Source organism: Oncorhynchus gorbuscha, linkage group LG17 (assembly GCF_021184085.1).
Source record: "Oncorhynchus gorbuscha isolate QuinsamMale2020 ecotype Even-year linkage group LG17, OgorEven_v1.0, whole genome shotgun sequence".
Classification (NCBI taxonomy): Eukaryota; Metazoa; Chordata; class Actinopteri; order Salmoniformes; family Salmonidae; genus Oncorhynchus; species Oncorhynchus gorbuscha.
Window position 1 is genome coordinate 30,936,022 of NC_060189.1, and position 18,194 is coordinate 30,954,215.

Here is an 18,194-nt window from a genome sequence, read left to right on the forward strand (position 1 = left end):
GTTTTGTTTAAGGGACCTTTTGACCCAGTAACGCCCATTATGAGCAAAGTATTATGATTTATTTTACAGCTGTGTGGTGAAGTACACAAGTGGGACAGATAACTCTCCCTCAAGGCTGGAGTGTTGGCAGTGTTGGGCAGCCCACTTACATCATAAACCAATGTTCTCTACTTTTACCAATTTGCTCGATATTTCCTCTCAGATTCCTGAGTAGTGGTTAAGTACATGAACCATAGGGACAAGGGTCATGTCAGCCATACATTTGTATTAATGACAACTTTGTGTACAACAATCTATCCTCAATGTGTACATGTCATTGACAAACGGTAGGCTATATGCAGGCAGAAACCCTCTTGTTAACCTCTTAAATGCAGATGTATTAATTCTGAATATTGTCCTCTGACATGCCCTAGTAGTTGTTCACCTCTAATTTTGCAGTGGGGTTTTGTACTGTGTATTTGAATATTGTTTTCTTACACATATTGTATTTCTACTACTGTACATTGTTTATTAGTTGGGCTTAGGCCTACACTGTTTATACACACCACATTGTATGTATATACTGGATTCTTGACGTAGCTCACTGTAATATATCTACTGCTGTCATTCTTCCTTTATCTTGTGTAAATTCATCCTGTCTGTATATGTGTAGATTGCATTTGGATTACTGTTAGTGCTATTTGGGTTGTTAATTTAATTCGTTATGACATTTCTTGATTTATTTTTATGTTTAAAAAAATATATATTTGTGCACTTGTTTGACGTTTTACTGCTTTGTTTGGGAGCTAGTAACATACGCTTTTCGCTGCACACGGTACAACATCTGCTAAACGGCGTGAGCGACCAACAAACTTTGATTTGATTTATTCACAAATCTATGCCCACAATAGGATGACTACGATAGTATATCACCAACCAATGGCTTGCTTTCCTTGCAGACAGTTTTTACACTTGGTATGCCAATTCTATTTCAGTTTAAAGTCAGACAGTTTAAAGTCAGACAGCTGTCTATCATAATTACTGGTTGAAGGTTCTTGGGGAAGCATTGTCTATAGCTACAGCCGCTCAGTGTTTCAGTGTTTCTGGGGGTGCACTTTTCTCATTGTGGAATACCATTGTAATGGTTTCTCTGGATAATTATACATTTGTTAAACAACAGTGAGATGTTCAATGAACTGTATCAAAATTAAATTAAATGATGATTTATCAATTTGTTTGTTTAATTTATTTTTATTTTTTAAGTATCCACTAGTGGTTGAATGATATGCAATTATACTACTCAAATGCATAATCCAACACATAATATGCAAATCATAGGACATTTTGATGTTATTAACATCACGGCAAGGTGCTTCGTTCAGCAAGGCCGATCCACTGCAAAAATAACAATAATTTGATTTAATTTCAGTAAAAAAAAAAAAAAATGTAGCCTGCTGAATGAAAGCGCGTGTTGTATCTTAAATGCATTCCAAGCATCCCTATGAAACAAGTGCTGTTTATCTTGAACCTCAAAATAACAGCGCAAGATTTAATGGCATATTTTTAAGGGGCACAGTGACAGTATTGCAGACATTACTGGTCTCGGTGTAGGCTATTGATTTCGATACATTATGTATGATTTCTCCAACATCGGATGATGTAATGTTTTTTTTAGTTGTCTATGCTTGAATACATCATTTATGACTTTTACTCCCGCGCCATGTGCCTACACGCCGGTACCCAATCGTGATTGGAGTGGAGTGGGAATTAACTGAAAAAGGAGGATAGACGCTATCCCTCCCTGTCACAAAATAGTAAGTAAACCATTTAGACATTTATTAATTAGCATGTATATAATGAGCCTACAGTATTAGTGGTAATATCATTAGTACTTTTAGAAAATCGTCCATTGATGGAGAGATAGACTACTATCCAAGAAGCGTCGTTCTTCCTTTGTTGGGGTTACATCCACATCCTTGTGTGAAGTTCGTTGTTCTAAATGCGTTCGTTGTCCACTTCTGTTCGGAGCCTTCTTCAAGTGGTCTGGCGTGCGAAATGTCTTGTAGCCCATAGGGTGGTCCTGAGTGGTGCGACAGACAGTACACATACATAAACCTCATTACTATCAACCGCTGGGGTGCACCCACCCATGTCAAGCTGAGAAGGGATAGGCAACATCTATGGCTTCAGACCCTGTCATTGCTCCAGACACATTTTCGCCTTACTTTTCGGGTATATTTTATCATGCCATTCGAAGCAACAATAATACATATTTGTGACAAGGGCGCTGGCACATTTGTTTTATTTTTATACATTTTCTCAAGCGCTATTGAGCAGATCTATGGTCTTTGTGTTTATTGAGAAGAACAATAGCTATGAAATTTCCACTGGAAAACCCTAGAAAACAAGTCAATTTGGACCCGGAACAACAAGGTTAGTAAATGTACATTTTCCTCTAAAAGTGGAGTTTGTGTAATGATAGCTTTGTGCAAGGATGTTCTATGTTGACTGAAGAACCTGGGTATACAGTTGTCTCAGCATCTTTACTGTGTGACTTGGACAAAATTAGTTACAATGTGAATATGTGCTATAGCTTTTCTTTCAAATAATTTATGTTGTGTTTATTTAATCTAAAATAGGAGCTTTAATGCCATTTACAATCATGCAATGTGCTTTTTATGACGCCAGGCGGTTGGGAGTGGATCTCTTTCTTCTCCATCCCTTATGTGCTCAGCTGTGTGGTAGGCTACAGTGTGCTCTTCGTTAGGGATAGATAGAGGCGGGGATAGGACAGCTGCTGGGGAGATGTCGTTCAGGCCAATTGGGAATTACTGGGCAGAGACAGAGCCTTTCTACTTACATTCCGCATGCTATTATCTGATTCAGTATTTGAATGTGGTCCTCCACTCTTAATCTCCATACTGAACCCACACAGACAGACTCCTTTCATGTGATGTTTCCCCATCTACAGCTGCTAGGCTGGATAAATCAATATTCTGGCCTCCCACTGTGCCACTTGCCTGGCTTCCCAGACTCCTTGTTCCAGCCAAACGCTACGCCACGCCCACGGATGTTAGCTTCTTCTCCACAATGAGTCTGGATCATAGATTTATGATAGACATCGCATCATTGTATCTGTCCAAGTATGGCGTATATGAGAGCATGGGCAGCGCCATTGAGGCCATCTCCATTTTGAAGTAGTACATTTTCTTCTTCTACTACTTCAATGACTTTGCAACGAAACTGAAAGGGTGAACACTGCCACCTGTGTATTGTGTTGTTTGAACAGGTATAAAGCCAAGGTTGGTGATTTACTGCCACATGCAGTTCTGGATTGTTTGCTCACGAGTATAATTAATTGGCCGATCCAAAGACAGTACAGTTTGAAGATAGGCATAAACTGCTTCCCCAATAGAACTGCCCAATCATGCTTGTAGGCGATGCCATGGCAACGCTGGCTAGCTAAGCTCATGCGCAGAAACACAAATTGGGTCTAACAGTCATCTCGTGCTGAACTGCACATGTACAGGCTATCAAATCAAAGGGAATTATTCAATATAAAGTTGGTTTTGACAAAAATGAAAACTTGTCAATTTTTCACTTTTCCAAAGGTTGGAGTAATAACACATTCAACTACCATTATCCCAGAAAACCTAGACCCACTCCAATTTGGATACCGTCTCTACAGATCCACAGATGATTTAATCTCTAATGCATTTCACACTGCCCTTTTCCACCTGGACAAAAGGAACACCTATGTGAGAATGCTATTCATTGACTACAGCTGAGCGATCAACACCATAGTGCCCTCAAAGCTCATCACTAAGCTAAGGAACCCTGGGACTAAACACCTCCCTCTGCAACTGGATCCTGGATATCCTGATGGGCCGCCCCCAGGTGGTAAGGGTAGGTAACACATCTGCCACGCTGATTCTCAACACAGGGGCCCCTCAGAGGTGCGTGCGCAGTCCCCTCCTATACTCCCTGTTCACCCATGGCTGCATGGCCACGCACAACTCCAACACCATCATTACGTTTGCCGACGACACAAAGGTGGTAGACCTGATCACTGACCTGAGCACTGACAATGATGAGACAGCCTACAGGGAGTAGGGAGGTCAGAGACCTGGTAGTGTGGTGCCAGGATAACAACCTCTCCCTCAACGAGATCAAGACAACGGAGATGATTGTGGACTACAGAAAAAGGAGGACCGAGGACGCCTCCATTCTCATCGATGGGGATGTAGTGGAACAGGTTGAGTTCCTTAGTGTCCTCATCACTAACAAACTATCATGGTTCAAACACACCAAGACAATCGTGAAGAGGGCACGACAATACCTATTCCCCCTCAGGAGACGGAAAAGATTTGGCATGGGTCCTCAGATCCTCAAAATGTAATACAGCTGCACCATCAAGAGCATCCTGACTGGTTGCATCACTGCCTGGTATGGCAACTGCTCTGCCTCAGACCGCAAGGCACTACAGAGGGTAGTGCATACGGCCCAGTACATCACTGGGGCCAAGCTTCCTGCCATCCAGGACCTCTATAAAAGGCGGTGTCAGTGCATGTGATGAATACAATTTTATTTTAAAGGGATACTTCAGGATTCTGGCAATGAGGCCTTTTATCTACTCCCCCAAAATCAGATGAACTCATTGATACCATTTTTATGTCTCCGTATCCACTATTTAGGAAGTTAGAGGTAGGTTTCGTGATCCAATGCTAATTAATGATTGGAAGTCTGTGGGTATCTGCTAGCATGCAATCAGATACCCATAGACTCCCAGTTATTACGCTAATGCAAATTAGCAATTGCGCTGGTGCAACTTCCTTCAAACAACATGCAGAGACATAAAAATGGTATCCACGAGTTCCTCTGACTCTGTGTAGGTAGATAAAAGGTATCATTGCCAAAATCCCGAAGTATCCCTTTAAGACATTGACTCGAACATATGTTGAGCAACTGGATGCATCCGGTTTTCAGAGGAAATGGAAGGAGAACCAGTGACACGACTTCCACTTTTGGGCATTAATAAAGCTACACTCTGTCATAATTCCTCCTCCACATTTACTGGATCGGTTCGTCAAGATCAGAAGTAATTAAATGCCGCTCAGGCGTTTCTTTTACACCTGCTATGTTAGGTTATGGAACGAATGCGTACACATTCGGGGATATCTGATTGGTCCAGAAACCGATGGGTTGGGCCAGTGCAAGAACACGTGGGTAAAGCGCTGGTTTGAAAATTCGTCATTGGCTTTGATTTTCTGATGGTTTAGAGATAATCCAATTGCTGATGACTTTGTTTTGTATAATGTCTCTAGTCACCACAAACGACTTCAATGATGGCAGTCTCAGACTAAAGTATGTAACGCATAGAGAATGATAGAGGCCTCTAGTGGCCAAAAGGCCGATTTAGCATGGGCAACGCCATTGAGGGCTTCCACCATTTTAATGTAGTTAACTGGGTGCAACTTCCAACTTTATTGGCTGATCCCTCTGAATGACCCCGTTGGAGTCATGTCCAACTGGCTCATCAGGAGGGATCAGCCAATCGTGAAGAAAACAATGGACTACTTCAAAATGGAGTTTGTCTCAATGGAGATGCCCCCTGTACTCACAGACGTCATAATGGGAACTATATAGGGATGCTCTACTATTCTTTGAGCTAACGACAGAGCGGCGGAATAATTGAGTTTGAGTAGTCAATTTGTAAGTCGCTCTGGATAAGAGCGTCTGCTAAATGACTTAAATGTAAATGTAAATGTAAATGTAGTCAGGCTACTGTGCCCCAACAGTATACAAAAAGTTTAGGTGTCAGATTTAACACTTGCACTTTGTGTGGCTTGGAATAAGATATTTCTGTTGTAAACATGGACAGGAGGTAGGAAATGATCATATCATGATCTCCGATCATCATCATAATGGCTTGTGGATGGCATCATCATATCCAGGATTTACCAGCCAATACCAGCCAATCAATCAAGAAAAAAAAAATCTTTATCATCCATGCAGTTTAATTTTGCTTTTCTTTGAAGATCCTCCAGTGCATCACATCACACTTATTTTTGTCCTGTCAGCTTTGTATTCCTCTGGTAATGTCTGGATGAGAGACAGAGAGCGGTGGAAGATGGGGAGGAGGAATGTATTGGATAAAAGCATTAGCCTACTCTCCTGCATAATCAAATCTTGTGAAACTATGGAACTCAACAGGAGGCGGGTTCAGTGCTTTGAAAACTATTATATATTTTGTGAAAGCTGAACTTGGAGCATAATATTAATTTCAAAGCCACAGTAGGTTTCAAATCTAGATCGCCATTACAACCAGGAGTTATGCTAATAATGATGGAACCATTTGTGATTGGAATTGAATGGCTATTTTTAGACGGATGCAGATTTAATGGTAGAGAAATAGCCCAACCCCTTTCATAGGGTACTCGTCCAAGTATGATAAACTGTAGTGCCCATTTATTCCATTCCACTCGTTTATCCCAAACGATGCAAACCAATTCATGGTTTTGTCAGAGGAGTCAAGACACTTGAATGGGTGGGCTGTAGAGTTGGATGTTCTATAATATCCATCAGCAGGCCCCTTTCTGTAGCTTGCAGGTCTGAAAATATTACACAGAATGTCTTCCTAAAAATAACCCCACCCACCTTAAGAAGTTAATTGTGAATTCCTTAATTGTGAAGTTACTCTTTTTGGGCCAGTTTCCCAAACTCCTAGTCTTGGACTAAAAAGCAAGCTCAATGGGGAATCTTCATCGAAAGTAGTTTTAAGTCCAGGAACATGCTTCATCTGTGTCTGGCAAAATGCCCTTATTGTCTTAAAAATAGCTTGAAAATGTTTTCCTAGGCACCGGTAATGTGGTAACTCAATGTGGCCACGTTGGTGTTGATGTTGGTGAATCTCCGGCTGTGTGTTCCCATCCTGATGACAGTTTGTTTTGATCAATTTAAACTGTGATCCATGCCAAAGGATGGACTAACATGATTCCGATCCCTGTAAGTGAGTGAAACTTCCTTGATGTCCTTGAGTCTTCATGACAGGTTGTGTTGGTGTTCATACTAAAGGATGCTAGACAGTTGTTACAGGAACATAGTATGTGGTAGTGTAGTAAATGTATAACACAGTAAAATACACAAAAAGTACAGTTTAAATAGAAAAATACAATTCTTCACAAATTACGCATATTATCCCAGATATGTATTAAATTAATACATTACATATAGTATGCAAAGTATGACATATCCTGCAAACAAGGCTTCTTGTTGCAATTACACAAACACATTTTTAGTACAATAAGATATTTGCTTCTAGAATACTGACAGGGGCATTTTAGATTGTGTCACACACAAAAATAAATACAAAATGGGCTAGCATGTTATATAGCCATATGGCCAGTCAATCTCTCAAATTAAACAAAGAAGCACCTCCCTATGAACAATGAGCTCTTTTTTAAAAACAGAGTGTTAGGTATTGCATCATGGTGAAACCCTGCCAGGCCCCTCCCACCCTCCCTGGGGCTCAGTCAGAACAATCTCCCATAGGAGGAGATCTAAATATGGATGCCTCCTTGACAAAGTCCCCCACCTTGGGTGACCCCACCCCCCTCCCCATTCACATGCATTTATTGCACACCCCATTCACAAAGCAATGACCCAGTGGCAGTTATCCCCCTCTCTTACTGGCCAAGCTTGTCTATTAGAGAGATTGAATCCGGCTTTCGGAGAGGAAAGCGTATACATTTTTTAAGCACACTCTTGTCAATGTTCTTAGTGACTCTGTGTGTCAACAACAACTTGTCCTTCCCTTGATATCAAAACACCCACCGCATAATGCCATTTAGATATGGCTGTGGAAATTAGAATCGAGGGTTGAATACAAAACAATTGTCACTGTGGTAACATTATTACATATCGCAATGGCCTGCTGGGATCTCAGAGAGAGAGAGAGAGAGATGAAACGCTATTCTACCCTAGGGTGGAATGGGGCATCAGTCCAGGGCTGCAGGCTGAGTACTACACTAATGGCTTCTATCATTAGTCTGCTCCGATAGATGAATACAGTTATCCCATCTGCCTCTCCGTTAATGTCTTGAACTGCAGAGGACAATGCAACATACTTGAACTTTGACTGTTTTGGGATATTATTCAGGGCAGGTAAGGTCAATGTCAACATTGTCAAAATGCCCTGTAATAACAACCTAAAATGCCATATTCCTAGAGGTTAATTAAAACAATAGTTTGCTAACACTATAACTCTCTCTCCTCCTGTTAGTGGCAGTCCAAACCAACTTGGTCCCTCCCAAGAAGGTCCAGTCAGGGATGGTCCAATCCAGCCCTGTCCAGGCCAGTGTGGCAGCCATGCAGAACCCGATGGGCTGTGATCCCAAGGGGGCCAACGGCCACTGCCCCTTACCCCGGCTCTCCGTCTCCTCCCGTTCCGCCAGCGTGGTGGCTAGCATGGACACCACCGGTGACCTCTTGGCCCTCCACTCTGTGATGAAGTGGAAGACGGTGGTGGCGGTATTTGTGGTGGTGGTGGCCTACTTGGTGGGTGGCGGCTTGGCCTTCCGGGCCCTGGAGCAGCCTTTCGAGAGCAACCAGAAGGACAGCATCACCCTGGAGAAAGCTTTGTTCCTGCAGAGGCACCGCTGTGTAATGCCTGCTGAACTGGAGGCACTCATCAAGGTGAGTGTTGGTGGTGGTGATGGTTCACTACATGTGGACACCTTCTTGTCAAACATCTCATTCCAAAGTCATGGGCATAAATATGGAGTTGGTCCCCCCTTTGCTGCTATAACAGCCTCCACTCTTCTAGGAAGGCTTTCCACTAGATGTTGGTACATTGCTGCGGGGACTTACATACATTCAGCTACAAGAGCATTATTGAGGTTGGACACTGATGTTGCACGATTAGACCTAGCTTGCAGTTTGCGATTAAACCAAAGGTGTTTGATGGGTTTGACTGTGCAGGCCAGTCAAGGCCAGTCTTCCCCACCGATCTCGAAAAAAACATTTCTGTATGGACCTCGCTTTGTGCACGGGGGCATTGCCATGCTGAAACAGGAAAGGGCTCTCCCCAAACTGTTGCCACAAAGTTAGAAGGACAGAAGCATCTAAAATGTCATTGTATGCTGTAGGGTTAAGATTCCCCTTCACTGGAACTAAGGGGCCTAACCCGAACCATGAAAAACAGCCCCAGACCATTATTCCTTCTCCACCCAACTTTACACTTGGCATTATGCATTCGGGCAGGTAGCATTCCCTGGCATCTGCCAAACCCAGATTTATCCGTCGGACTGCTAGATGGTGAAGTGTGATTCATCCCTCCAGAGAACGCATTTCCACTGCTCCAGAGTCCAATGGTGGCGAGCTTTACACCACTCCAGCCAACGCTTGGCATTGCGCATTATGATCTTAGGCTTGCGTGCGGCTACTCGTCCATGGAAACACATTTCATGAAGCTACCGACAAACAGTTATTGTGTGGAAGTTGCTTCCAGAGGCAGTTTGGAACTCTGTACTGAGTGTTGCAACCAAGGACAGACCATTTTTACGTCCCACGCGCCACAGCACTTGGCAGTCCCATTCTTTGAGCTTTTGTGGCTTAACACTTCGCAGTTGACCTACTGTGTAAATTGTTCCCTTACCTCAGTTCTTTTGAAGTCTTTCATAATAAACAAAGTTAAGTCTTGTTGTTGAAATCACAGCTAATATTGCGGAGAGGCTTGACATTTCTTTTGAAAGACTATGCTAAAAGAATTATGTTAGGACAGTGAGTGGATCTCTCTAGCTAACTGACACTGAAATTCATATATTCCTGCCCCAACGTGAGTAGTACTAGCCAGTTGGTCGATGTGTACTGACGTTTCCTCTTTCCAAGGGTTATCACTAGTTACCACAGCCACAAATGGAAAAACCCTGCCTTTTTCTAAAAGTTTTCTTAAATCTGACTTTAAACAACCTTAATCACACAGCTAACCTTATGTCTAAATCTAACCTTAAATTGAGACTAAAAAGCAGAACATGTTCAAGAAATGTTTACAATATAGTTAATTTTGACTTTGTGGCTGTGGTAACTAGTGACAACCCTTTGCAAGCGTGAGTGTCATGCAGTTTACACATCCGAAAATGTCATTATGTTAATGACTAATAATGAGTATATGATCCCAGAAATCCTTGTTAATGTGTAATCGAGAATATACGATCCCGGAAATACTTATTTTCATGCAGTGCATGGGAACACACCCTGCTGACTACCCCCTGGTCGGCTGTGTGTTCTGTCACGAACCGGCTCGTAGCCCTTAACAAAAAGGGAGACAACGCAGAGATCAAGGGATTACAAAAATATATTTTATACCTATATACAATTAATGATGACGTGTGTAGTCAGTAATGTAAATGAATGGTTTTGTGTATAGATGATGATAATGAGGGGTGCTAAGAGGTGCCAAAACAAAGGTATTTATCCCCGGGGACACACCCGAGCCCAGTTGTGTCCCGTTTAGCTGACGACCCGGCCAGCGCTGCCCACCGACATCCTATTAAGGAAAACAAGATCACAGAGAAAGAATTTGGCAGACTGAGTGCATCCACCCACAAGTTGAATGACAAATCCACGAGAGCAGCAGCCAGCACCGGAGTTGAGGTAAGCAACCTCTTTGCATCCCCAACAGCCTGTTGACAGAGGAGACCAGACGAGACCACCTTAGCATTCAGCAAGTCTGTCATCAGAGTGATTACGGTAGAGAAGTTCCTACAGAAACTACAGTAATAACCAATCATTCCCAAGAAACCCATCAGTTCCTTTTTAGTAGTTGGCGGTGGGAAAGCATCAATAGCTACCACTTTAGCCCGAACAGGATGCACTTCACCCTGCCCGACCACCTTACCAAGGTACGTAACAGTCGCCTGAGCCAACAAACATGAATCCAGATTGATAGTGAGGCAACCAGTAGCCAGGCGGTTGAACAAGGCTTGACTAAGAGACAGATGCTCCTCCCAGGTATCTGCATAAACCACTACATCATCGAGATAAACAGCACAACCGACCAGACTGGAGACAACCCTGTTCACAAGGCTCTGAAAAGTGGCAGGTTCATTACGCAGGCCGAAACTCATAACCAAATTAAAGTACAGACTGGAGGGTGTAATAATGGCAGAGATGCCCTCACATGCCCTACTAGTCAGTGGCACCTGGCAATAGCCCTTTAACAGGTCAAACTTGCTCACAAACTTAGATGCTCCGACCTGATCAATGCAGTCCTCCATCCGAGGAAGAGGAAATTAATCTGTTTTAGTGACACGGTTTACCTTACAATCGTCCGTACACAATCTGTTTGCCCAGAAGCCCAGCTGAAGAAAGAAGACTGCAATATCAATCTCAGCATCCAGACAATGCTGTTTCGCTCAAGAAACTACAGAACCGCTGACGGATGGAGTCAGCATCCCCAATGTCAATATCGTGTTCTATTAAGTTTGTACTTGTAGGTGTTACAGAAAACAACTGGAAAACTCAATCAGACCCACCAACTCGTCCCGCCTATCAGCAGGTAGATGAGCGAGAAGGCTATCCAAAACATCCAGTGACTGAATTTCTCAATCTACCCTGCAGTACGGAATCGTCAGGACCAGGGACATCCTCCTCACCATGCACGGATCTAGCATGACAAAAAGAAGAACCCAGCAATCCAACAGTACCAGCCAAAATAACAGGTTTACTGTTCTCTGTGGACTCTCAGTTCGGCCCCAGAGGAATGAGCATCATAGGGCTTTAGCAGATTTACAGTTGGCACAGTTGGTGCGCAGATGGCACAGTTGGTGCGTTTTCCTCCATTCCGGGAAAACTAGATAGTTTTGCTCAGTGCACTGGTGCACAATCGTATATGGACCTTGAAACATGACTTGAAAAGGAGAACGAACAATTGGCAGCAGAGCAAGAACCTGGTCACCTGGACTAAAGTGACGAGGCTCAGGTCACCGATCAAATATTCCTTTCATCCTCCCCTGTAAAGATGATAGCCATCTAACCAGCGGTGTACAGGCGTCGCCAGAAATCACACACAAGATATCAAGGACTGAGGTGGCTCAGGAGACTTCCAGTCATCCTGGAGGACCGCTCCTCCATCTCCGTACAATAAGCTCTCAACAAAGTGTTTGATGGAAACATTCCAGCGGTCCTTGACTCTGCGCCAAATTGTCTTTAATATGGAGCTTTTGGAGAACCTGAGCAAACAGGTTAGAGGTGAAATTAGAACCTTGGTCACTCGGAATGACCTTGGGGATTCCAAACAGCGAGAAACTGTGCCAAAGCTTTTAGCACAGACTTAGTCGTGATAGACCAGAGAGGATAGGCAGCAGGAAACCCAGTGGTCTGACACATCACAGTGAACAAGTAACTACTACCATTCTTAGAGTGAGGTAGAGCTCCAACACAGTCAATAATCAGATACTCAAAAGGCTGGCTGAGTACGGGAATAGGAAACAGCAGTACCTGCTTAATAGCTTGATTAGGTTTACCCATTAATTGACTGGTGTTACAGGTTGATGAAGGCAGAAACATCCCTCTTTAACCTAAGCATGTCTCAGTATGTAATTATAGGTTTTCCTCACACCCAGATGTACAACCACATCGTCGTGGGAAGTTAACGCCACCTCAGGAAGCTTAGCTGGAAAAACAACCAGACTAATAACCTCCACCAAATCTACTATAAGGCACCCACGTTCTCATCAGAACATTGTTCTGGAGAAAATAGCCATGCAACATCTCCCAACTGTTCCACAGCCACAGTTTGGTAATGAACTCTTCTCATGTAGAGTCAGCCTGTTGCTCCGTGTTTAGATCAGAGCGGGGCACAGATAACGGAATAACAGGGAAAGTAGTGACAGATTTCTTTGTAATGGTATCATTAGCCGACACAGTGACCAGGTGGCCACGGCTCATGGAACCCGTCACGTGCACGCAGAGAACACCTCTGCGTGGCTTAGTGGAAACCATCGGAAATGAAGACACGACAGGCCAGACACGCTCACCAGCCAAGTTATTCCCATGGATAACGTCGATTCCCTCAACAGGCAACGAAGGACACATCCCTAAAACAACCTCACCTTTCACCAGTTAAGAATCCAACATCAGTTTATGCAAGGGAATTGACAGCGTGTTCAAACCGATTCCCACAATTAAAACACTATTCCCCGAATGAAAACACTATTCCCCGAATCAGTCTCAGCAGATTGTACTAACCTCCTCGGACCACTGTCCCAACAGCAAGTACTAGATAGTGCCTTTTTGGATCATACAGCTGTAACACAGAAAATGTAACAGAAACATAATGGGGATATCGTATGTCAGATCATGTCAGGTTATTCGTCTTAGACAGCTCTTTTTCACTTTCAACTGATGAAACTGCAAATGTCACACTGTTTTGATGAGAGTCTGCTGAGATCTTTGTTATTATCTTGGAAACAGATGGTCGTTACGGTAATTTGAGACAGAGTCAAGGTTCTATGTGTGTTGACCCTACCCTCAACACAAGCTATGGCTGCGTGTTGATGTGAATCCAACCAAACCCCAACATACAGTTGAAGTCTGAAGTTTACATACACTTAGGTTGGAGTCATTAAAACTAATTTTCAAGCACTCCACAAATATATTGTTAACAACTATAGTTTTGACAAGTCGGTTAGGACATCTACTTTGTGCATGACACAGGTAGTTTTCCAACAGTTGTTATTTCACTTATCACAATTCCACTATCACAATTCCAGCAGGTCAGAAGTTGACATACACTAAGTTGACTGTGCCTTTAAACAGCTTGGAAAATTCCAGAAAATGTCATGGCTTTAGAAGCATCTGATAGGCTAATTTACATAATTTGAGTCAATTTGGAAGTGTACCTGTGGATGTATTTCAAGGCCTAACTTCAAACTCAGTGTCTCTTTGCTTGACATCATGGGGAAATCAAAAGAAATCAGCCAAGACCTCAGAATTTTTTTTGTAGATATCCACAAGTCTGGTTCATCCTTGGGAGCAATTTCCAAATGCCTGATGTTACCACGTTCATCGGTACAAACAATAGTACGCAAGTATAAACACCATGGGACCACGCAGCCGTCATACCGCTCAGGAAGGAGACGCATTCTGTCTCCTAGAGATGAACGTACTTTGGTGTGAAAAGTGCAAATCAATCCCAGAACAGCAGCAAAGGACCTTGTGAAGATTCTGGTGTAAACAGATACAAAAGTATCTATATCCACAGTATAACGAGTCCTATATCGACATAACCTGAAAGGCCGCTCAGCAAGGAAGAAGCCACTGCTCCAAAACCACTGTTTAAAAGCCAGACTACGGTTTGTAACTGCACATGGGGACTAAGATCATACTTTTTGGAGAAATGTCCTCTTGTCTGATGAAACAAAAATATAACTGTTTGGCCATAATGACCATCATTATATTTGGAGGAAAAAGGGGGAGGCTTGCAAGCCGAAGAACACCATCCCAACCATGAAGCACAGGGGTGACAGCATCATGTTGTGGGGGTGCTTTGCTGCAGGAGGGACTGGTGCACTTCCCAATATAGATGGCATCATGAGGTAGGAAAATTATGTAAATATATTGAAGCAACATCTCAAGACATCAGTCAGGAAGTTAAAGCTTGGTCGCAAATGGGTCTTCCAAATGGACAATGACCCCAAGCATACTTCCAAAGTTGTGGCAAAATGGCTTAAGGACAACAAACTCAAGGTATTGGAGTGGCCATCACAAAGTCAATCATATGGAAAATTTGTGGGCAGAACTGAAAAGGCGTGTGCGAGCAAGGAGGCCTAGAAACCTGACTCAGTTACACCAGCTCTGTCAGGAGGAATGGGCCAAAATTCCCCCAACTTGTTGTGGGAATGTTGTGGAAAGCTACCCGAAATGTTCGACCCAAGTTAAACAATTGAAAGGCAATGCTACCAAATACTAATTGAATGTATGAAAACTTCTGACCCACTTGGAATGTAATGAAAGAAATCAAAGCTGAAATAAATCATTCTCTCTACTATTATTCTGACATTTTACATTCTTACAATAAAGTGGTGATCCTAAATGACCTAAAACAGGGAATTCTTACTTGGATTAAATGTGAGGAATTGTGAAAAACTGAGTTTAAATGTAAGGTGTATGTAAACTTCCAACTTCAACTGTACATATGACATACCCACCAAGCAAGCCCAGGAGCCATGCTCTGTAATTCACGTGATGAATGAGAATAGCAGAGGCAAGCTTCACTTTTCTCTTCCTGAATAGGTTCTTCATTAGTCTCAGCTTTTAGGTAGTAAATGACCCCAAAGACAGAATCAACGCTGCTCCAGTGAGTATCGAGGTGCCTGTCTTTCTTTTGCCCGCTTTATTTATATTATTTCCACACCCAGTTACATTCAAATTAGTGGATCATCTTTTTCATTATCTCTGCAGTGGCTGATTTGAAAACAGGCGAACTAACCAACTGCTGTGTTTGTAGAAATCAATGGCAGTATTTCCTGAAGGAGGTGTTGACATAAAAAACATTTAGCATGGTGTGACTAGAGGCTCCATTGGGAATCTATTATTCATTGCATGGGCCGCCAGTCACAGACCTTCCCCATAAGCAGCAGCAGCAGCATCAGCCAGCTGCATCCACATCTGACCCAGCGGAGAGCATTGGGAATCTATTATTCATTGCATGGGCTGCCAATCACAGACCTTCGCAATAAGCAGCAGCAGCATCAGCCAGCAGCATCCACAGCTGACCCAGCAGAGAGCATTTCTTCAGCATTACCTGTGGTTTATAATGGTATTGAGCAACTATAGAGATTATTTGTGAGTGCCATAGTATCCAAATGATATCAAGGATTTGGAAGAAGTGATATTTTGCTTTTTTTGCTTCAGTATAAAGGAATACATTGGAAATATGAGGTTGAGTCAGGGCTGTTGCGGTGACCGTATTTTTAAAACATTTTTATTTCACCTTTATTTAACCAGGTAGGCCAGTTGAGAACAAGTTCTCATTTACAACTGCGACCTGGCTAAGATAAAGCAAAACAGTGCAAAAAAAACAACAGAGTTTCACATGGGATAAACAAACGTACAGTCAATAACACAATTGAAAATCTGTATACAATGTGTGCAAATTAAGCAAGGCAATAAACAGGCCATAGTGGCGAAGGAAATACAGTTTAGCAATTAACACTGGAGTGATAGATGTGCAGATGAGGATGTGCAAGTAGAAATACTGGTGTGCAAAAGAGCAAAAAAAAAAAAAAAAAATATGTGGATGAGGTAGGTAGTAGGTTGGATGGGCTAATTTACAGATGGGCTGTGTACAGCTGCAGCGATCGGTAAGCTGCTCTGACAGGTGATGCTTGAAGTTAATGAGGGAGATATAAGTCTCCAACTTCAGTGATTTTTGCAATTCATTCCAGTCATTGGCTGCAGAGAACTGGAAGGAAAGGGGGCCAAAGGGGTGTTGGCTTTGGGGATGGCCAGTGAAATATACCTGCTGGAGCGCCTGCTGCTGGTGGGTGTTGTTATGGTGACTAGTGAGCTGAGATAAGACGGAGCTTTACCTAGCAAATACTTATAGATAACCTGGAGCCAGTGGGTTTGGTGGCGAATATGTAGTGAGGACCAGGCAATGAGAGCATACAGGTCGCAATGGTGGGTAGTATATGGGGCTTTGGTGACAAAACGGATGGCACTGTGATAGACTGCATACAATTTGCTGAGTAGAGTGTTGGAGGCTATTTTGTATTACCACCACACCAGCAGGTGTCATATTACCACCACACCAGCAGTCATGAGTCATGACCGCAGTCTAATTCCAAGTGACCGTTGGCGTCATGGTAATCTCCTCCTCCTATGCGAATCACTCTGACGTCAATGCAAATGATATGTGGATCTTGTATCAAAGTTAAACACAACACAATGGCCAATTATTATCAAAGCATTTAAGACCTTGCATGTAGAACACGCATACGCATGTTGGAACTTATGCATACTGTATGCATAGGCCAATGAGCCCAAGCCTGAAAAAAAGCCTGAATTAAAATAATGATTGTGCCGTTATACAACACATAGCCTAATAGCCTACCACTTAATACGCACGGCAGAAAGACACTTTGGTACATAATTGGTCCAGCCTATACTCCAAAATTGATTAAACTGTAGTGATTGCTTTTGTGTGGACTGTATTATTATGTATACTGGATGGGCTGGTTACCTTATGCTACGCTCCAAACGTTCTATCCATATGGCTGGGATAGAATGTAGACCTTACAGGCCTTGGTGATGCTGTTGGTTCATTGATTGTGCAGGCCGGCATACTGAATTAGCCTACAACTATAGTGAATTTGTATTTGATTTTAAATTGACTAGTACTATTTTCTAAATGAATAGGCTGACATTTAGCTACAGAATATCTCACCGCCGTGCGTTTCCATCTCCTCCTCTCTCTCCTTCATTCCTTTATCGAGTGCACAGTTAGAGGGGCTGTAAAGAGTTTAATGAAAAATGTTTTGTTGTAAAAAAAAATTTATACTATCGATGTTCCTGAACTGATTACACTTAATTTACCAAATTAAGCGCTGGGTAGGTTGGCGAGCCCATGGCATACAGAGTTTTGGTGAAATATCACCTGTCACGTAGCAAAGGCTACTACTCAAACAGTGGTTGATGCGTGGTGTGAAATAAGGGTTCTCATAAGCCCAGACATTTCTATATGCAATCTGGTGTGAACGTTTTAATGGTAGCCACGAGAAAGAGGAGGATCCCAGCTGCTACTATATTTATTTCTCAGCTGCTAATATTAAGCACATTGCCTACCTGGCATGAGTGAAAAAGGAAGCATGGGAAAGTGCAGCCTCCATTCGCTATTCGAGTGCATACTGATGATGTCATGCTGGTGAAAGAGGACCCAAAAGCGACTTAACAGAAACAGAGTTTATTCAAGTCCAAACAGGGAATAACAGAAATCCTCTAGTCTGTAGAGGGGAATAACAAGAGAAGCGGCCACAGACTGCAGGTCGCTTCAGGTAGGCGCAGGCCGTAGTTGACAGAGACACCTGCTCACACGCAGCATCTGATGAAGGCAAAAAACACGACAGGACAGGGCGAAACACAATCACAGCACGGTGAATACTAAACAAGGAACCGACGGGACAGGAACGGAACACAAAGGAATAAATAGGGAC

The 18,194-nt window shown here is 42.9% G+C and overlaps 1 protein-coding gene across 2 annotated transcripts in view; it reads left to right on the forward strand.

Annotated features, from left to right (window-relative positions):
* Nucleotides 1–1,667: 1,667 nt before the first annotated feature.
* Nucleotides 1,668–18,194, forward strand: part of LOC124002030 (potassium channel subfamily K member 10-like) — a 34,822-nt gene continuing 18,295 nt past the window's right edge. The window contains exons 1-2 of one of the 2 annotated variants that reach the window (XM_046309241.1): nt 1,668–1,793; nt 8,261–8,673. In XM_046309241.1, the coding sequence (XP_046165197.1) occupies nt 1,793; nt 8,261–8,673 (414 nt within the window). In that variant the 5' untranslated portion in view covers nt 1,668–1,792. Of the gene's footprint in view, nt 1,794–2,156; nt 2,413–8,260; nt 8,674–18,194 lie in introns of those variants that run through there. The other variant, XM_046309240.1, reaches the window with a different exon arrangement.